At 39.7% G+C, this 21,915-nt stretch overlaps 1 protein-coding gene across 3 annotated transcripts in view; it reads left to right on the top strand.

The window, feature by feature from the left end:
• Nucleotides 1–4,257: 4,257 nt before the first annotated feature.
• The window catches only part of PDE7A (phosphodiesterase 7A), a 77,931-nt gene continuing 60,273 nt past the window's right edge, over nt 4,258–21,915 (top strand). For 2 of the 3 annotated variants that reach the window (XM_058831013.1, XM_058831011.1), the window contains exon 1: nt 4,263–4,532. In XM_058831013.1, coding sequence (XP_058686996.1) covers nt 4,395–4,532 — 138 coding nt within the window. In that variant the 5' untranslated portion in view covers nt 4,263–4,394. Of the gene's footprint in view, nt 4,533–21,915 lie in introns of all 3 variants that reach the window. The other variant, XM_058831014.1, reaches the window with a different exon arrangement.

The raw sequence follows: 21,915 nt of genomic DNA, 5'->3' as shown, positions 1-21,915 counted from the left end.
TGGGAAAGCATCCTCTTCTGTTCAGACTGTTCAGTTCTGCTTGTGTTAGCTGGGTGTGCCCCAGAGAGCCACTCCGTGTCATGCAGTTAACCCTGCAGAATGTCTGGCTGGAGTACCTGTGTGATTTAATCTTCTTTTTACAGTAACCAGGAAACTAAACTAACTATGATTTTGTAATCTTCCATCTCTCCAGTTTCATAAGTGCTGTTCTTTGTGACAAATGCTTCTTCCTTGCTAGACAGCATCCTGAAAATAATAATGATGTGTAAAAGACATTAACTACAAATGTGAAAAGAAACACTGAAACATTATTAATGCTCTCTAAATTTGAATGTTCTAATTAATAGCTGTATCTGCCATGATAAAGAACTCACAAGACAAAGGGCTTACATGGCTGAACTATGGCACCTCATGATATCCTATGATGCATTTAAGACATGCACCACCATGGTACTCAAAGAACTCCATGGTTGAAATTTAATTCAAACAAAATGCTCTGAATAAAATCTTTGGTGTTCTTACATCTATATGAAAAAGAGGTATACCACATATATATCAATAAAACCCTCTTTCCTTTTCTACAAGCTCTTAGTGTGTGGCAAGTGAAGACAACAGAATTGGCAGGATGTAAGTCACAGAATATGCATTCTTCTTGCAACAAACATATTTAGGCTGAAAATATGTGACTTACTTTATAATTTTAAGGCTTTGTCATCCTGAGGTAAGATTTGGGGTTGGAACTAAATGATATTTAGGGTCCCTTCCAACCCAAACCATTCTATGATTCTCTGTGAGTCTTCATTGTAAATTCACTCAAGAAATCAACATCAGGCTAATATCAATAAAGTCTGTATTTATTAAAAAGTAGCAATATTTGTTCTGAGAACATCACACTTATGGAAACAGTCGCTGCCTGGAAAATCTATGCTTACTTCATAATAATGTATTTCAGTTTCCTTGAAAGTGTTTATGTAACATGAATTAAAGATCAAAGGTGATCCAAGGGACAACACTGGTTATTTAAGGCTATACTGTCTCAGACTGAAAATTAAAGTGTCCCTAAAGAATGAATTTCAAATAATCAGATAGAAAGTATGCAGAGCTGATAGGAACTATAAACCACACTATTAATAATCTTCACTTAAAGTTTGACTATATATGATTGAAATACACACTGCTTATATTGTGAAAGTAAGAATAAACGTTTTTGTCCCCTAAAAACATGACATATTTTTGATGAATTGAATTTCAGATTGACTAGAATAAAAATTCATCCTACTCAAATACAGAAAACAAATTCATTATTAGTAGAAAGGAACAAAAAGTAATTTTGAAAAATTACTGGGAGAGGGAAAACGTGACACCAGTGAAACTGGTGGAGTTCTATCAGTAACTCAAAAGCGCTGCTGATTTAATGTAAGCAGGCCAAATATGAATAAACTGTCAAAGAATGCAGAGCAAACCTGACATGTCTTAATTACTGGAGGAAAAAAAAGCTGAGTGTGTTATTTTACTTTGAACTACCATGTGCTTATTGTATCTTGAATTACTGCATGCATGCATTATAAAATCATACTGAGAATGCTTGTGAGATTCTTATCTTTAAAAAAAGGGGGAAAACAGCTGAAAAAAGCTCTTGAGAAACAGCAGTTGATCCAGGGTCCTCCTCATGTGTCCATATGTTCTTTTGGCTATCAATGAGACAAGGTGGGACTACAGTTCTGCAAAAGAAGGAGGTGCATTTGTTAACTTCACAGCTCAAGGTGAAATGGCCATCAGTCCACATCTATAAAACTACTTGCTTCTAGAACTAGTTCAAACAGATGAAAATCCTCCATACAAACCACCTATTTTTCCCAAATGGGTTCCTCCAAAGCTGTGTCACTGCCTATAAATAACCACTATCATGTGAAATCTAAACCTTTCTGCCAGTAAGCAAACACTGAGAAGAACAATGTATTATGCAAAATTAAATCATATGAATCATTTTGCAAAATCTGATTTTTAAGTGGGTACAGGCATTTCATATATTATTCAAAGAACAGAAACGTTCCCTTACCTATCATGCTATATTTAGGGTCTTTTTTTTATGATGGAGAAATAAAAGAGATGGAAGAATGAAAAAAAAAACCCAATAAACCCAACAGTTGCAGACAGACAAAGGGAGGCTTAGTCCTAAGGAAAACAAAACCCCAAAAAACAAAGTTTCTTTCTAACTGTCCCAGCTAATGTGATGTACATAGCTATTGACCAGTAGATCACGTCACAAATCATTCCTTTTCTCCCTTAAAGTGCAATTCCTGGAATTGTGTGGTTTGCAGGAACTTAATTTTTTTATGTTAACAAAAATTACATGGTTTTACCTCTTTGTCTTGCAAAAAATCCCACCTCTCCCCACTCTAGAAATGAACCACAAGGGTTCAAATGCAAATACAAACTCCCCAGAGTATTGCATTTGATGGATGATGCATTTTGGAACAAAACTATCTTTCCATATTTTATTTTAAGGAAGCTGCCCAGGTTAGGTGTTCAAGGCCAGGCTGTACTGACCGCCCAGCCTCCCGCAGGAGCAGCCAGAGAAACCAGATCTGGCCCTGGTGATACCACAGCCCCTTAGTGCTGCTCCCCCAGCGTCAGGGCACAGCCTGTGAGGACGGGGAACGAGGAACCGAGGGCAGATGGACACACAATATCCTGAGCTGGAAGCATCATAGTCCAACTCCTGTTCCTTCACAGCAGGACCATCCCCAAGAGTCACCACACGGCTGAGAGCATTGCCAAAACACTTCTTGAACTGTCAGGCTGCTGCTGTGATCACTTGCCTGGGAGCCTGTTCCAGTGCCCAAGAATTACTTGGGTCAAGAATCTTTTCCCAATATCTGACCTAAGCCTCTCCTGACACAACCTCATCCCTTAGAAATGACATGACACGGGGGTACTGAGTCAAACCTCCACTTACCACCTTTCTGGCCCAGGGATTCCAGGACCCCTTGGGTCTCACCCAAGCACTACCACATCTTGGATTCTGCATTCAGTTTTGGGCCCCTCAATTCAGGAAGGATAATGGGGTACTGGAGCAAGTCCAGAGAGGGGGAATAGAATGGCTGAAGAGTCTGGAGCAGAAATCTTAGAAGGAGCAGCTGACAGACCTGGGGATGTTTAGTCCCCTGGGAGAGAAGGAGGCTCAGGGGTGACATTATAGCTCTCAACAGCTCCCTCCAATGAAGTTGTAGCCGGGTGAGCGTCGGTCTCTCCTCCCAGACAACCAGCGACAGGATGAGAGGACATAGTGCTAAGCTGCATCATAGGTGGTTCAGGTTGGACATTAGGAACAAATTCTTCACAGAAAGGGCGACTCGATACTGGAATGGGCTGACCAGGGAAGCGGTGAAGTCACCGTCCTTGGAAGTGTTTAAGGAAAGACTGGACGTGGCACTTCGTGCCGTGGTCTAGCTGACATGGTGGTGTTCGCTCACAGGCTGGACTCGATGACCTGCCGGCTGAGGACTCGATGACCTCCCGGCCCTCTCTCAGCCCAGTCTGTTCCGTGATTCTGTGACTGAAAGCAGCGCAGGGAGAGAAGGAGGGCGGTGCCGCCCCCCGCCCCTGCGAAGGCGCGAGGGGGAGGGGGCAGGGCGCATGCGCGCGGCGCGCGGGGCCCGCCGAGCCGCCCCTGCCTGGTGCGCGCGGACGGGGCGAGTGTGGGCAGTGGTGACGTTATGACGCCGCTCTGCGCGTGTCGCCAGTCGCGCGACCCACGCACGGTCCGCCGGGCTCGTGCCTGCTCCTCCAGCCGGGCCGCCGCGCGCGGGCGGGGCGGAGGCGCCATCCCTCCTCCTCCTCCTTTTCTCCGTTCTCCTCCTCCTCCTCCTCCTCCCCCTCCTCCCCGGGTCCCCTCTCTGACGGCCCGGCCCCTTCCCCTCGGCAGAGCGGCGCCTCCTCCTCCTCCCGCTCCCGGCTGTGCCGGACAATAGGGGCGAGCGCGGCGCGTGTCTCCCCCAGCGCGGCCCCCGGCCCTCCATGCGCGGCGCCGGGCAGCGGGGCTGACAGCGGCTCCCGCCGGCGGCAGCGCGCCTGAGGGAGGGAGCGGCGGCGGCCGCGGGCTGCGGGCCGGGACTCGCCGCCCCGGGCGCTGACAGAGCCGTCCCGCTCCGCCGCCTCCCCCTCGCTCCCGCCGGCGGCTCCCGCCGGGCTTTGGCGGCGGCGAAGCACAAAGGCGCGGGGCCCGGCGCGGCCCGGCCCGGCCCCCCGGGGGGCGCGGGGGCGGCGAGGAGGCGCCGGGCCCCCGCGGGGCTTTGCCGCCGGTCCTTCCCCGCTGTGGTGAGCCCTGCGCGGGCAGGTGCGGCGGGCGAGGCCGCTGCCCCGCGGCGGGCCGGCGCACGGAGGCTTCGTCAATGGAAGTATGTTACCAGCTGCCCGTGCTGCCGCTGGACAGGCCGGTGCCGCAGCACGTCCTCAGCCGCAGAGGGGCCATCAGCTTCAGCTCCAGCTCCGCGCTCTTCGGCTGCCCCAACCCCCGGCAGCTCTCGCAGGTAGGCACTGCCGCTGGGCCCGCCGCCCTTGTCCGCCTGCCCCCGAGTACCGGCGGCCGTGGCGAAAAAATGCAGCATTTAATATTTTTATGACTAGTTATTGCCGAGGTTAACTATTTTGCATCGCTTGCGAATTGAGCGGTGAACTCCGTGGGGTTTATTTCCCCAGACAGTGGATTATTTGTTTCTCTTGTGTTTTAAGCTAGGACTGTTTTTTAGCTCTTTTATTAGCTTGGGATTTCTTTGAAGGGTCCAAATTTCCTATGGGGTTGCCAAAAGCTGCAGCGACTTTACTGGAATGGTGAACATGCACTGCAGTGTTTTATTTGGGATGCTCTGATTTTTCTCCCTCCAACTATTGAGGCTTGGCAATTTGTCTAGAAGGAGACAAAGATCCTTGGCTTTTTCGTTTCCACGGTATTGTTCCCAGCCCATATTACATCAGTCACAATGTGAACTGTACTGTATTTTGTTTCATCTGATCGTGTTGGAAATACTGTGAAAAAGGTCATTATAACTATCAGGACAAAAGGCAGGTTTTTCTTGTGAACACTGCCCTAAATTTCTGGATGTGCGTTAGTATGGTTTCCCAGCACCCAGTGATAAAATTATATTCTGGCGGAAGTCTCTGGAGAAAATCTGGAGTTATGGTGGAAAGCATATGTTTTCGTAGGGAGCAGCCCGTTTTGGCTTCGAGGGATTTCCTATGTCAAGACTGAAAGGTCTGTTTGGGGTCTGTGAAGTATGTTGTCCTTACAAAAGATGTTGTCTTTGCATGTGTAATGGTAATTTTTTGTTCTGTACATTTTTAGTGTGTCTTATTAAGTTATTCTACTTTTTTTTTTTTTTTCCCATGACTTGCTGTGCTACACATACATCTTTGTAGAAAGTACAGACCTGCCAGTTGCTTTTGGCTTTGTCCCCTTTTGGTAGCAGTGGAGCTCTATGTGTGTGTGAGCATTAGGCACATATATGTTTGGACAGGAAAAATCAACACAATGTGGTGTTAATGACCAGGAGCTTGAATGCATGTGGAAATAATTATTAGCAAACAAATGAAGATGAACATATGTTGATCATTCTTCCTGCCCTGAGTATAAATGTAATAATTGACAAAAACTTTGGTTTTATGTCAAATTAATTTTCCATGTAGCAACGAGTTAGAGTCTTTTCCATTTGTACAGCTTGTTCTGAGCTGTACTTGGTGGTGGTGACTTTTCCATATGTATAAGTTGTCTTGAAAGTTCAATCTAATGTGGCATGCTTTGTTCTGCGTGGATAAGAGGAGGCTCCCTTGTTTGAAGCATTTGTGGTTTTCTGAAAAGGAATAGGCAAAATGATCAAGGTGATGAACTGTATTCCTTTCTGTATGATCTCCAGAACAGGTGATGCATGAAGTGTATATAAGCTTACCAAATTAGATCTGGTATTGACATTTAAAGTGTTTTTTTCTCTTAACTTTCAAGCTTCTCAATGGGTTCCTTATTTTCTGACCAATATGCTGCAGATGTATTGGTGAGGTCCAAGAGGAGGTGCTTGAATAACTTGTAAAAAGGGAAAATATGTGTGCTTGACCCAGTAGTATTTTGTCTGCATAAGGCAACAAGTAACTAATTTTATGCATTAATTAAAAGGAATTAGGATATTTAAGTGGGGAAGCCTTTGCTGTTACCAGACATCTGATTAGAGTACAGCTTTACCATTTTTTCCCCTTTCCCTGAAGTCTTCTGCAAACAATAGGATATGAATAGGTCTACCAGACCTGCAGTCACAGGTTGGTATAAATGATGAACTAAGAAGCATCACCAGTGAGATTAGTGATTCTGTGTAACTCCTGAACTTAACTTCACCTTACAAGGCTCTTGTAAGATGTTCCAGTTTCATTCAGTCCAAAGACAGCTGAACCCTTAGCAGTTTGTCATTTTCAGTCTTCTGCTCCAGCTAGCTTTGAGCAATAGGAGTAACACTGGAGATGTGTACCCAAGGAGCTGGTATGTACAGCCAGCATTTTACAACTAATATGCATTTAGCAGATTTTCTTGAAAATTGCATTCCCACTTAGAGATTAAAAGTGACATGATTGAATCATAAGATGTTTTAGCCTTATCCTTCCAGCATGAAGGTATTTTGCATAGGAAACATACATGAGATAAATGCACACTATGTTGTACATACGATTTAATTGGACAATCCTAAGCAGGCAAATATTTATCTCTTCATTTATTCAGTGGAATTTCATTTTCGTTGAAGTTTTTCTACATTTGTTCAAAATGGGCTGTATGTTGCTTTTTTAAAGCATAGATAAAGTGGTGCTGGAAATGACCTCAAGGATTCTGATCTACTCCTCTCAGCCCCAGGAAGGATAAATTGTATTTACAGCATTATTGGCAGATGTTTGTCTAATCTGTTTGCTTAAGCTATATTTTAAGATATAGTCTTATGAGATGAAGTGAGTTGACATAACTCATTGTTGCTGAAGGTTAAAAGCCCTGTCATTGGGCACGTGTTATTACTGCTTCCTCTATGCCATCTCTGATGCTTGTCAGGTGTTTGTTCATTCAGATCACTAAAACAGCAGAAAACTAACACAAGCAGGAAACTTGGTAGCTTCCTGCCATCACTTTGAATATAACGGGCTTATTGAAGTTTGTCAGAACTAATTTAAAGGAAAAGATGGTGCCATTAGGCTTTTGAAAGTCATAAAAGCTTTAAATAATAGAAATTGTGCAATCTCACTAGTCAACTGTTTTTAATAGTGCTTAACTGTTCTTGTCATAAAAGAATTTGTAATACTGAAATTAAGTCTTCCTTGTGGTGATTTGCACCTTTTACCATACCCAGTAAATGTAGAGAAAGGCTTATTCCTTTTTCCTTGTAGTTTTCTTTTATGTATGAGTTATTTCCCTATAGTCTTAATTTTCATTAATTTTGAAATTTTTACAACAAAAATAATAAAGGCAACATCTAAAGGTTATTTGTGATGCTTATTGTTCAAGTCCAATCAGATGAAAAGCTGCTGTTGTAAGGGTATATACAAATGTTTCAGTTAATAATCATCTTTAAATAGGAAATAATTTAAAGTGCTACTGTTAAGGTTATTTGAATGTGTAAGTGTTGAAATTATCAGGACATTTCATGTTGATGAGATTTGAATTTAGGTTCACCGTGAGATCAAGTGAATGTTAACTAGTACCTTGGATCATACATTCAGGGTTTTCATTCCATGTATTACGAACTTCTGTTTTTCAAATTAGAGGTGAGCTTTTTAACTTGGGTTGTTAATGTCAGTAAAAAAGTTTCTAGAACTGTGCTTACTTAGTATGAAAATTCTTAGTCCGTGTTTTTATGAATAAGGTTTTATAATGAAAACCACAAGCATAGCTGCGAGCTACTTTTAGATTGTCCTGCATTGCACTCCTCCTCACCCCATGTTGAATTGACATAAACATATCACAAATTAGTAAGAAAACTTTGGCCTAACCTGCTATTTTTGACTGATTTCCATCTCTCTGCTTTGTAACTGGTTCTGCAGTCTCTTCAGTTCCTCCAAAAATGACATCAGTGGTATCTAGTAGCAGTGTCTGAATAAAAGGAAAGATCTAGCTTTAGCTTTCTGTCTTTGAATTATTGAAATTCATTATGATAAAGAAAGATGTCTCCTAATGATGAAATTGTTTGTAGAGGGAATGGAGCAAATATGAAGACTCCATTTGAATTTCAGAAATGTAGGCATTGTCTCCACCTGAAGTACCAAGTACTGCTGTGTGTCAGGCAGTACTGTGTCCTGCTACCTGGTATTTGATAGGCGGTTCATGATCCTTCTTCATTGCATCTCCATTTCATGCATTAAGCAATGTAGTGTCAGACTTGGCAACTCTCATACTCTCATATGGAATCTTAGATTTGACTTGGGGGATGAAGTGGGGGGAAAAGTCACTATGAGCAACTGGAAATATACTGCATCAGTTGATTCTTCAGTGAAAGGTGTATACTTCCTCTTCCCCAACATTAGCAAAGTGCTTAGGCCACCTTTTGCTGTGTGTTTCTTCTTGTCACTGTCACCTGATGTGATCCAAACATGTTTAGGTCTGCATGTAGTGTGTAAGTTAAAAGATGCAGTTGAGAGGTGTATTTATATGGTCTGGACGTAGACATTGTTCTTTAATCCCATGGTTGCACCTTTTGCTGAGAGAAGTGTTGGCGTGACCTATTTTTCCCTTGCAGCTGCTCATTTCTACTCCTGCGTCTTCCTCTTAGTTGTGTCAACTTCTTCTTTTTTTTTTTTTCTTTTTTTTTTTTTTTTTTTTTTTTGATCAGGTTATTTTTCAGCCTTGGCTGACTCATAGTACAGTTTCATAAATGACTGTGACTGTTAGTGAGGAGGAAGCAGCACACCGAAATGTTAGACCAGGAGTAACAAGCACTGGAGAAGCAGAAGGAATGCCTTACAGTGGCCCTACTGCTGAATGCAAAACCTTGCCCTAAACCACTTTCTTTTCTTATCCACCATTTTTCATAACTTTTCTTCTGTACCTTTCTAATCCTCTTCATCAGCGCTTCTCAATTGCTGGCTCTTTCATTAGATTCCTCGTGCCATTTCCTGTATCTCTACTGCATAAATAATTAATGAGTTAAAATAATGAAATAATTTTCATGTTGTGATTCCTAGCCTCTGGAATTAATTCTGTGTTGCTGCTATGCTTGCCATTCCCTTCATCTTGTATTTATTGTGTCTGGTTGCTGAGATTGCATCTATTCATATGAGAGGGAGAGACTGACGCTGACTATGTACAGCACAGACTAGTTCTGATTGAGGCTTTCATACACTACGGTAATTTTATGTGGCAGTTCATTTTTAAAATGTCCTGAGTTTTATGACCACGTAACTTTTTCATATGTTCTTGTGTAAAGCAAACATCGGTACTTCATTCACCAAAAAGGTCATAGCAGCTTATTTCATGGCCTGTAATTGTCTGTGTAAGATCCAAACAGAATAACAGTTTAAAGTCCCCATTAATTAGATTGTCTGAAATCATCAAAAGTCAGTTCTTCTTTGTGCAGACTGTTTTGTGCTTTGTATGAACCTCAATTTTTAGATGCTATTTTTAAAGAAAAATTGATTTGAAAAGAAAGGTTATAGCTATGAGCCCAAGTTGGGAAATACTGAATTTTAACCCTAAAACAATTTTACAAGAAGTCAGCATTAGTATATGAATACTCAGTATTCTATATGAACTAATTATATAGTAATAGCATGCAAATACAGGTTGTTGGAATTCAGAGTGTTTTCTGTGGGATGTCTGTTTCAGCAGGTTTCCTGAAAAACAGTCTTTGCTGGGTAAGTCTGTTTTTATAGGTTGCTTGAGAAAAGCAATAGTGTCCAAACTTGGTTAATTCCGAGTCAATAAGCTCAGTTTTGAGTTAATTACATATCATAAAAATAATGTAAGCTTTCTGACATGTATGTTCTACAGTTTTGGCATATAGAAAACAATGCTGAGAACATCTGCATTGTGAACCTTTATTTCTTCAGTTCTTCTACTTTCTGAAAAGTCTACAGTGGAAAAAAATTCTGGTAATAGAATGGTGATTTGTTAGAACAGTTCTCTATCATATCAATAACCATTGGCTTCTTGTTTTCTTATGTTTCCCTCATCACTCGATATCTGCAGCTTCACTGGTTTTCTGCTAAAATTATAGATTTCTACATCTACTCAGTAATGTTCTTGCACTGAAGATCTCAGGTTAATTGACTGCATTTTCAAGTCATTCCAGGTTATGGCTCACATATATGAAACACCTTTTGGTTTGGACTAAACCTGTTGTATTCACTTTCGTTCACTGCACCTGCATGAGCATAATGAGTAATTTGACAGCTCGAATTAGTTTGGTGGTTTGCCTTTTGTTTTGTTTTTTTGTTTCTCCCAGAAATGTGAAACCAGAGTAGCTTGGTTGTCCTTTACTGTGTAAATTTTTGTTAACATGTGTCAGTATTTTCCACATGTAATTTTATACAATTGTGTGTCTAAGATACAAATTCATGTATCTTACGATTGAAGGAATGTAGTGTGTTCTGTTAGAATGTCTTTTCTTTGTAAATGAAGACGTGAAGATGGACATGCAAAAAATTTGTATCTTAATCTAGGTTATCATACTACATAAAGCATTTAATACAAATAATCTTTTGTGTGCATTCACCACTGAATGAAATGTTCAGTTCTGCTTGAGAAAAGTCTTATATAAGCAAACACAAATAGATGGTGTGGGCATATGGACAAGGGTATACGGTCTCACAAGAAGCATGTGTCTGGGACCAGGAACTGAACAGACCTCTCAAGTTCTCCTTCAGAGTTATGCACAGAATCCTCACAGGAAACCTTGAAAGAGTTTGAGTTTCATCACATTCGAAGTTTTCTTCAGTTTGTTCTGATTATGTCATTAACAAGTAACTTCAGTGTAAATAAGCACCCTGTGTAATCCAACAAGGCAGCCTGCCAAAGACAAAATATCTTATTATAAAAATGCAGTTCTGGGAAACTAGATTTAGGGGTTAGTTGGAGAGTTGTTTATTTGTATGTTTGCATTCTGGCTGTATTGTAGTGAATTTCTAGCCAAATATTTTGTTTTCTTTCTGGTTGAAAATAAATTTGTGGCTGTTATCTTGCCTTCCCTGCCCTCTTCCCTTCCATATCCTGAGAATTTTTTACTTCTGTTACAGCAGCCTGACTCCTGTTTTCCTCCCACTTCCCCCCTCTTTGTACACCTTTGATATGGCAATCTGATTTATTATCTTCCTGACCACACTCCCACAATAATTATAATTAGAGATTCCTGGAGTCTGCTTTTTATCACAAGGTAGAGGGTGAATTCTTTTCTCAGCTCATAGCTGAAGTTGTGAAAGAGCCAAGATTTACAGCAGGCCTTCCTCCTCTGCCTGTGTGAGCATCAGAAAGAGTATGCAGCAATGAGAATAATAAAGAAAGGTCTATTTTAGTAGACTATTTTACTATTTCTTCCTCTCCTTTCTGCCAGATGAGACATGTGGAAAGAAAGACACTATTTCCTTTACCAGTCATAGGGATTTTTTTCCTGTTTCTCCCTGCCATGACAGACATAGCTGGAGGCTACTCTGGCTAATAAAACTGGATATTTAACACATGTGAAATGCAGTCTGTTGCCCCATTTAGGGCAAGGGGTCAATTCTATCCTACAGGATGAAGAAAACTAAAGGAAAATATACAGAAACCTATTCCAAAGCTGTGAGGGAAAAAGTTACAGTGGGAACTCCAAGACATCAGTAGGTGGATCAGCCTTGGAACAGAAAGGATTTAGAAACTTTGTGTGAAGTTTCATTGTGTGATGGTTCTTAGTTGTCTTAAGAATGGAGGTACATATGGTGATGGGTTGGTGGCAAGCAAGTAATTTCCTGAGGGACTCAGTTATATCGAGGTCAGAAAAAGTTAACACTCTCACAAAAAATACTTTGAATAACATAGTCTGGTGGTGGAGGAACCATAGCTGTCATGGCAGGAATGGCACTGACCTGTGTTATTTCTTGCTTTGTGTTTTTAGCTAATACACCCCATATACTGATGCTGCAGTTGATGGCATGCTGAGGAGGAGGTTTCATGTTTAGTCAGGCATGAACTTGCACTTCCATTTTCTTAAACTTTCCAGTAAAGTTTGGGTGCCACAGTAATCTCCTGAAATGTGTATGTGTGGCAGGGGTGTGTGTTGTATCAGTAGTGCCTTGTCTTCTCTTCTGCAATGGTAAATTCCTGTAACTAGTTTTCAAAAAGCCTGGAACATTTCAATTTCCTTGATTGTTACCTGTGGAATTTTAGACCTCAGCTGCAATAATTGAACTTCTGGTATTGGGCAAAGAAAAATCTGTAGTTTTTTATAGCTGCAAACACAGTGTGAAACTGCTAAATAATAAATGTATGTATAGATATATAAATAGTAAATATATGGATAGTAAAGGTCAGGTTTTTTTGATGCTCTTGTTTATGATGAGATCTAGACTGTACATTTGTTATGGAGTTCTGCCATTGTTCTGTTTCTTCTGTTGTGAAGTCTGAGCTACATTTTTTTTTAGCATGGTGATAATAGGAATTTCTACACTTTCCACTGAATTTGTTTAATAAGATTTTCTTAGCTGGTTTTCTTTTGGACAAAATAAACTGATTACATTTTTGTTCAGATAAAACACTTAGTATTTAGCCCACAAACAGAAAAAATGGTTAAGCTTTATTGCCTGAATTAAAAACAAAAAATAATCTTCAGTTTTTAGCCTTGAGAAGCTCATAATGTCCCAAATATTTAAAAAAATTGTCCCCTCATTGTTTTTTCCCTTCTCTTTTCAAAAAGATTGTGCTCTGCATCTAGTCCTTCTGTTTATATCTTTGTCACTTCAGATTATTGCAGGAGTTTTGCAGCCTACCATAAATGAAGACTAGAAGCCAAACCTAGCAAATCGCAGGTATTACATGCCTGAAGTTTTGTGTTGGGCTTGTACATCATGATCTGTATTGACTTTCAGGCTCTTTAAGGAGGAGAAAGGCTTCATATCCATAAGGGTGTTGAATAGTTTAAGCTGTGGTTACCTTGTGTTTTTTCTTTTCCTTGTGATACTATGATGTTATTTTTGCCTTGCCCTTCCATCTTCAGTTGAGGCCTGAAGGGATATTTTTTGTTTTAATGAAAGGCCTTTGGTTAAAATTCTCCACCTATCACCTTTTGATACAATAGACTGTAAGGAAAATAATCAGCTATGCGCTACAAGGCTAATCCATTTTCACAAGCTCTTTAGTGAAGATGATTTGAGAGGATTAGACAAGGAGCTATTATTTATGATTGACTGAATAAATAGGAAAGACCATTAAGAGTGATGAAGTTTAAGACATTTTTTCTAATTCTTAATATTGTTGTATTTATATGAGAACATGGGAAAGAAACTACATGCTGAAAAATATGATTGTGTTGGAAGCAATTTGTGAGTCAGAAGATCAGATTTTTCTCTTATGCTGAGTGTGGGTGACAGAGTCTGGTTAAGGTGAGAGAAAAGTTGATAAGGCTAAAAGATACATCTTAAGCTCATTTCTTTGTGAAATAATGTGTTACAGAAGTTTTTTGTTTCTGACACTCCTGAAATTAAGATTCTTAAAGTTAAGTACAGTGATTTTTGTGTTTGTGTCATGAAAAACATGAGGGCAGTTTTTTTAATTCTGCCTTGACACGTTGTAATGCTGTGCTTGGTGTTTGGAGAGGCTTTGTGGTTGATGATTATTGTTGACAGGAGCCATAGTTTTTATTACTAATATTATTTTAAATGGAAATTCTTTTTCAGGTAAGAGTTTTATTTAATGTCTGAATTAATAGTTCCAAGATGCTTTTGGTGTTAAATGTAAGCAGTATTGCTTTCACAGTAATTGCTTTTAGCTGCCTATCTTTGCTCCCGCTCTAGTGCTGACCGTTGCACTCTTCTGACCCTGTGGAAAGCTGGTTTGCTGAGCTGCAGCAGCAGAAAGCCCTCTTATTTTTGTAGCAGTAATTTTCTGCTCCTATGTCTCCTTGGTTTTCTTGCAGGATCTGAGGAGTGTTGGTGCGAGGGAAGGAACTGGGATGCAAGCAGAGGCCACCCAGTGTGTGGCAACACTGACTCAAGTTGTTTCTGTTGCAGTTGGAGGAATGTCCAGAACAGCTGAACTCTGTGGAATTGTTTCGCTTTCTCAGCAAACAGGAGTGGGCTAATTAATTCCGTGGTGTTATTCAAATTAAGTACTGCACTGTATTAATATATTTAGTATTTCTGAAAAAGCACCCAGTGTCTTTTATATGTTATTGTTCACACAGCTTCAAAATCTGTAATTTCATCTTTATTTAGGTGAGTCTATGGTTCTGTGTGTTTCAGATATTAGATAGACTTGACTTGATAGAACATTTTAAAAGGACTATTGATAACCTTTGAACAAATGATTAAGTACATTAAGTCAGAAGAATCTGTATTATTTTTTTACCTATAAACCATTTAATTTCATAATTTGGATTATTTTACTTCAAAATATGAAAATTTTTGGTTTTCTGTACGAGTAGTGATTTAGAAACAATGTATGAATGAAAGGTTATGTTCATGTGAAACTGAAAATATCTTCCCTCTCTGCTTATTTTTAATGAAAAGTAGCCATGGTTGCTACCGTTTATAAATGAAGTGTGTGAGACTATGGGGCTCAGTCCTGTAATTTGTCTTTGGAGAATTATTTGGCATACTTGAAAGGCTTTCCAGTGTGTGTTTGTATGTGGGAGTGACTGTGTGTATATATAAATGTATACACATGAAAATAAATATATAGATATATATATAAAAATGTGATAACTGAATAAGGCTATGGTGGGTGCTGAACAGATTCAGAAAAATGAAAAAATATATTCATTGTACCATTTGCTGCCATTGTTGTCCTGTGTCCATCCAGTCACAAGCTGAAATAATATCCTAAAGATAACGATTTTGGGAATATTTGTTGCTTTCACTTGATCTTTCTAAGTAAGAGATTTCTGCTTATTAGTTTGCTAGCCTTTATCATGGTGAGGTTTTAGAAGCTTTTCGTCAGAATGACACATTAGTTTTACAGTTGGGAGTGCTTCAGGATGATGTCAAGTAACTGTCGGGATTTTTCTTTTTGGTAGTCTTTTTGGTAGTCTTTTTGGTAGTCTTTTTGGTAGTCTTTTTGGTAGTCTTTTTGGTAGTCTTTTTGGTAGTCTTTTTGGTAGTCTTTTTGGTAGTCTTTTTGGTAGTCTTTTTGGTAGTCTTTTTGGTAGTCTTTTTGGTAGTCTTTTTGGTAGTCTTTTTGGTAGTCTTTTTGGTAGTCTTTTTGGTAGTCTTTTTGGTAGTCTTTTTGGTAGTCTTTTTGGTAGTCTTTTTGGTAGTCTTTTTGGTAGTCTTTTTGGTAGTCTTTTTGGTAGTCTTTTTGGTAGTCTTTTTGGTAGTCTTTTTGGTAGTCTTTTTGGTAGTCTTTTTGGTAGTCTTTTTGGTAGTCTTTTTGGTAGTCTTTTTGGTAGTCTTTTTGGTAGTCTTTTTGGTAGTCTTTTTGGTAGTCTTTTTGGTAGTCTTTTTGGTTTTCCTGTTTCCAGGTTACATGTTGTTAGATATCGCCTTCAAACTCTGTAGAGCTTGCCCTGAAGCATGGCTTAGGCCAAGGACAGTCATACCATAATAGCTATTCTTTGTGTTACTGAGTTGCCAAGTAAAACAAATCTGGATTGACTATGTACATATGTGCACAGTTGTTCAGCCATCCATTTCTGCTGAATTTACTGGAGCACACAGTATGCTGATTATGTTGATTGGCAGAATTATTTTGAATTGTGTCCTGAAGTGCTTTCAGTCCTGTGGAGGTATTTGTGTGTGGGTTCATTAGGGGCCTGTGGAGAACTCAACCCCTGGTCTAGGAGTAGTGCCTTGAGTGAGTGAGTTGGGATGCTATATGCTGTCTGCCCAGAGTGGCACCAGGAGAGCATTCCTGGGAACGGTCAGCATACCGGAGATAAAGTAGGCTGTACTGGCTGATACATTTTCTGGATCATGACAGAAGAACCTGCAGTGGTAAACATATTGGCTTCCATTTCATGCATGCTGGCTTTTGAGAAGAGAATGGATCAGTAGCAGATGATGGTTCTGCAGTTGAAGTGAAACTTGAGAATGAGAAAGGTGATGTGCGTGGCTGTCCTCTCTTAGTAGCTCTTCATCTTTGCTGTAGAAGATACCTCATGAAGGTCATGCTTGAAATCTCCTTTGTAGCACTTGTGAGAGCAAATGCTGAGGACTGACAAAAGGCAGTATGAGAGACTGTGCCGCCAGTGCCTTTCGGGGTTTATTCCCCTTGGCAGAAGGTGAAGATCAGATAATTGCATGAGATGCGTGATAGCAGAATATTACCCCTGCATGAGATTGCATGTTGTGAAAACAACATGGTTTTGTTGAATGCACACATTGATCCGTATTGGTTTCATCCATTTTATCTTCTCCCCTCTGCTGCCTGCTTTGTAGCGTTGCCTTCTTTGTGTCCGTACATGGTGGCTTAAGCCCAGATACTGCCTCTCGAAAACCTTCTGTGAAAGTTTTAGGTGTCTTTATGAGGCCCGGTGCTTCACTTCACTCTAAAAGTGTCAGTGGAAATGTTTGGTAAATAAAGAAGATGGATCTATTATGAAAGCACAGATTATTTGTTAGAGTAATATGTAAAAAGTTTTAAGCAGGTCTCTGCTCTTTAGGGCTTCCACTGTTCAATGCTTTGGGAAGCAGGAGGAAGTGGCTCTTGTCAGGAAGAGAAAGCTATGAGCTTTTAAGTCTTCCATGGACACCTAGGTGTGTGTGTGTTGTCATGTAATGGTGGTATATGCCTTCATCCCTGCTTCTTGTGACCCAATGTTTTGTGCAGGGGGGTATGGGCTGTGCCACTAATTCTCTGCAGGGAATGAAAAAAAGTTGTGTGCAGAGTGTGGCAGCACCTACACAATAGAGGCCTCCAGTGAGGCGGTAGTTGCTGAGTTACAGTTTCCAACATTACTTCTCAATTGCTTCTTCAGTGCCTCTGTATTCATTTTGTCATCTATGTTGAAACCATAGAGTAGCCTCCAGCAGTTTTGGAGCAATGGGACAGATTTTACTCTGCTGTTCCACTGGTCTTTTAAGCCTCTCCTGGGTCCTTACAAGGATGTGAACTGCTTCACATGTCTGGTCCATGGTGTTTTCTCATAGGTGCTGTTACTATGCCTCCAGTTTCGGCCCCCTATGCCACTGCCTTGTCTCGAATTTCCGTGGATCCAGGACAGCTGCCTGCATGCAGCTGGGATAAAGGGGCTGTATTTGAGGTGTGCCTATCACATAATTCACTAGCAACTTCAGCAGTCCTGTTTCTGGATGGCTGGCTGACTTTGGTGCAGGTGTGAGAACTGTTCTCTAACTATAGTGTGACAAGATCTTTCAGAGTGTGGTTGTTAAAGTGCTTAGAAATTTGGGAGGAGGGGTAGTTTTTACTTGGGGTTGAAGTGACTTGAAAAAGCAAGGGCACAGGAAAAGAGAGAGAGTCCTGGTTTTGGAAATGGGCCTCATTCTACTGCAGCTTCAGATGGAGACTTTGTTTACAGGTTCCATTTTCTGTGTTTTTTTCTGAAACCATACTCTTCCTTTGACTGCTTCTCAACATTGAAGTCAGCCAATAGAGTACAGTCCTGAAGTAGCTTAAAAAGGGAGACTGTTAAAATGTGATTTTGTCCTTAGTCCACACATTAGTGGTTGGAAAGATTCTGGTAAAAGCACCAGGGCAATGATATCCAGAGGAAGTTTCTGTTATGGATTAATTAGACCTATAACAAACTGAAATAATTCTAAGTCAAGTTTCATCCTTGACCTGGCAAAACTTGGTTATATGCAAAAAGGGAATTAATATCACATCATATCACATCATTGCAGTACTTTATCAATACCTTCTTTTTTATATTCAATCACAGGTATCCTGCAGGTTTTCACTGTTTATCAGTCCGTGGTCCTGTATTTTCTGTCTTAGGAAAATGAAACATATTAGTGAAAATTCCTTGGTGCATTCAAGAATGTGATGTTTGGGTTAAACAAAGATGGGAGATTTGCAGTTTGCAAGGCAGATAAAATGGTTTTGTAGTTAAAAAGATAATTAGTGAAGTGATTATGTTCTTTAGTTTTCTAGTGTGCAGATCTTAACCTTATGTATTTAAATACTTTTTTTTCAGTTTGCATTTCTGAACTAGCTAGTTACACTTGGCTGAAATGTGCGTAAGTTGTCTGCATTTTAAATCTTTCTCAGTACTGTTCTGAAAAATAATACTGTAATAAAATTAGAAATCAAAATACTGTTAAACCTCTGCTCTATGGCTGAGAAATTGTACAAGGATTGTAGGTGAGGTAAGCAACTTAGTTTTCTCTGCACTAAAAGCAGTGACCTTTCATGTCCTGTATAATCCGGTTGAAAGGCACTACTGAAGTGTCTGCCTCCTTCAGCATCTCTTTTCTAGCCTCAGCTATGCAGACACACAGAAGTGCATCCTTTCACTTAGATGTTTTTGGAATCTCTCCTCTTTCCTAAATTCCCTTCCTTGTCTTAATGGCTCTCCTATAAGCTCTTTTGTGTACCATAGAAAATGGCAGTTCTGCTCCTAAACTTTAGAGGGGAAAAGGGAGTCATGCTCAGGGAAGAAGGGTCTGGTTAATCTGTAATCCTTGATGCTGCTGTTTGAGGTGGAAAAGGGTTGAGAATGAAGACAAATACTTTGGAGTCTGAGCATGTAAACGGGGGTCCAGAACCAGTAATCCAGAATTACTGGTGCAGATACTGCAATAGGCATTAGTACTGGCCTCTTCGGTGTTGCTTTCACTTTTAACTGCAGTGTATTAATTTTTCATTGAATGAGATTGTGTTTAGGCCTATTTGTGAAAAACTGCTCTGTTAGATAAGGATGTGTCTTTGATGACAGCTTTTTTATGCTGGCTCTCCAATATTTATTTTAGCCTCCAACAGCATTCATGGGTTATTCTGATTACTAGGAATGTTTATTGCTATGGAGGGCAACATGATGTCTTCTGCTTTAGACTAGAAAGCATCTCTGGATTTAAAAAAAAATGTTTTCTTAGTATTCCATAGACATTAAAATACTGTTGGCATGATGAGCAACTGCATTTATCTTCCATGAATGTTCACCTACCTTCCGAGTATGTTTCAAGTATTTAAGAATTAAGTTATTATTTAACTTAGTAGTAATCATTTTGAGGGAAGGACTGCTAAACTGCTTGTTTTTAAGGTCCTCAAGCAGTGTTGGAGACTAGCTAGTGGACAGGTGTGTAAGGTCTGTTCTTGGTAATGCTGAGTCTTTGTCATGTGTGTGAAAACTCCAATAATTTGTCCTTCTTACAAGATGAAGCAGATAAATTTAGTATCTCCTACTTTCTTGTCTAAGAATGCTGGTTTGTCTTTTTTTTAACTTCACAACTTCAACTAGAATTCATCAAGCAAACGTGGTATTTAGAAGTGTGAGCTGTACTTTTTCATATTAAAAACACAGAGGTAAAATATTTCAACAGCAGTGCGAAGGAGAAAAAAATCTGAATGTGTAAAACTAGTAGGAAGGACAGGCAAAAGGCATAGCTGAGTGTATAATTCAAAAGGAAAAAAAATATAGGCAGGGAAGAGGGTTTTCATGGTAGATGCTTCACATATTTGAGATAGGAGTTCCTGTGTAGTGGTGTTGAAGAGCTATGCATTCTTTGCTTTTGTCCTTCGATTCATTGTAAGGGTACAAAGCTGGCCCAAGTGTAGCCCTCTGGCTTCTGTTGGCAGTGGTAAAGAGACAGACAAGGTTATTTATTCGTTTTCTCTGTCAGAGAGACACTTCAGCCAGAAATAAAGGCATTAAAACATGGTATATGTGAATAAGTTTTGGAATTTGAGAAGTTTTGGAATTTAGAATTTTCAGGTTTGCTGGTTTAAATTGTCCTAGAATCATGGATCAAATTATGGTGAAAAGGTGCTTTCTTGAGGGTCATTAAAGAGTCTTAGGTATTCCAAGAGCAGCTCTTGAGGCTATGGGGCACAAATTAATTCTAATTAGCCCATGGTGGAATGTGTCATTGAGGTTTTTAAAACCTGTTCTATACGGTAGATATCCCAGCATGTTTTTCAAGATGTTTCGCCATGTTAAAATCCACACAACACCACCTGGAGGGTTCTTCTTTAAATTGCCAGTCTGCTTTGTGATGTGTATCTCCAAATCCAGCTGACAGCTCAAAGCATCTGAACATCTGCAGTGACCACATTACATAAATGTGCTGGCACCACTGTCAGTTCCTCCCACGCATTCAAATGAAGCTGGTATGGGTGTACTGTATCTTTTTAATCAGCTTTGTCCGGCCATCTAGGTGATTTGTCTTTGGAAATGATGCCAGTTACTTAAGAATTTGTGGCACCTTAGGTATAGGCAAGCAGAGTGCAGTTGTAAGAAATTGAGCAGGAAGAATGAAAGCTGAATAAGCTGGTGATTTAAGGTCTTTTCTGGAGATGAGACCTACATGATGTTTTCAGTATTATTCCTCTTTCTGAAAACTGTTTTCAGGGCATGCAGGTAAGTGAAAACAAACCTTTTTTTCTGAAGTGAACTTCTAGGCTGGTATTTTTTGGTGGTGTCTGTTATTTGTTGTTTGAAGAAGTAACTGATTTTATGGGTAGTACTATCTCTGTTAGTGTTGTCTGGAATATAAGTATGGCTGTGCAGTGAAAGTTTACAGGGCAGCTTTCCAGAAATTGTATCTGGACTGACAAATGTAACAGTTCTAGTTGTAACTTGAATATTTTTCTTACTAAGAGTTTCTAAGGTCACAAAAAGTAGTTAAATGCTTTCCTTAGAATTTAACCTTTGTACCTGTTATATAACATGATGAATTCATGATATTTGCAGATGATAATGATTTAAATAATTTAATTTTAAAAATACTTTGTGCATCATGGCAAAAATTATTTTTGTATCCTGTTGCTTTCATTCAAATACGATAGGTGAAACATCATAATTGCAGCTATTGGAATTCACTTATTTTTGTTCCTAGGCTTTTATTCATAGTAGTAGAGGTCACAGTTTTTATCCAGGCCCTCATTTTTTAGCTTTCATTTCAAGCTTGGATGTTTTCAGTAACTTAATACTTCAAATAAAATTCTAAGTATTTCTGTAACATTTTTAACTTTTGTTACTGTTTTTCTGTTTGGGTAAAAGTGTAGGTCTAATGCCTTTAAATTACAAGTATTGATAGGTATCATAAAATTAATGTGTGATTATTATGTTTTCAAAGGTTTTGTGCTTTTTAAAATAGCTTTTTATCTTAGCCATTCTATTATGACCACCATTATATTATTCTGATAGTTTTTGGCATGGGTTGGTGTTTTTCCTGAAAGCAGTCCCTTGATAGATTTCTGAGAGACTTTGAGGATCTGTGCTTTTTGGGGTGGCCAGGGGATGGAAAGAGCCTCACTAGTTAATTCCTGACGACATTTTTTTCAGTATTGTAATGAAGAACTTTTTGTGGGTATTAATGATGTCAGTTTCATCAGCACACAGTCTTCTTTTGCCAGCAGAATGAAGAACCTAATGTAAAGTCATCACACACCTTCAGAATCTGGCAGCCTTGATGTCTTGGAGGCCTTCATTGTGTCATATGAGTTCAGCTGTGGGCTGGAGAAATCTAGACAGGAGTGTGAGGGGAAAAAAATTGATGTTCTGCTTGAGTAGATCAAATGGCAACTATATCGAGATACTCAAGATAGTTTAATCTTTAACAAAACTGATAAAGCTGGCTTTATATGTACTGAAT

Source organism: Poecile atricapillus, chromosome 2 (assembly GCF_030490865.1).
Source record: "Poecile atricapillus isolate bPoeAtr1 chromosome 2, bPoeAtr1.hap1, whole genome shotgun sequence".
Classification (NCBI taxonomy): Eukaryota; Metazoa; Chordata; class Aves; order Passeriformes; family Paridae; genus Poecile; species Poecile atricapillus.
Note: the sequence above shows the minus strand (reverse complement) of the source record. Positions and strands in the feature narration are given on the sequence as shown.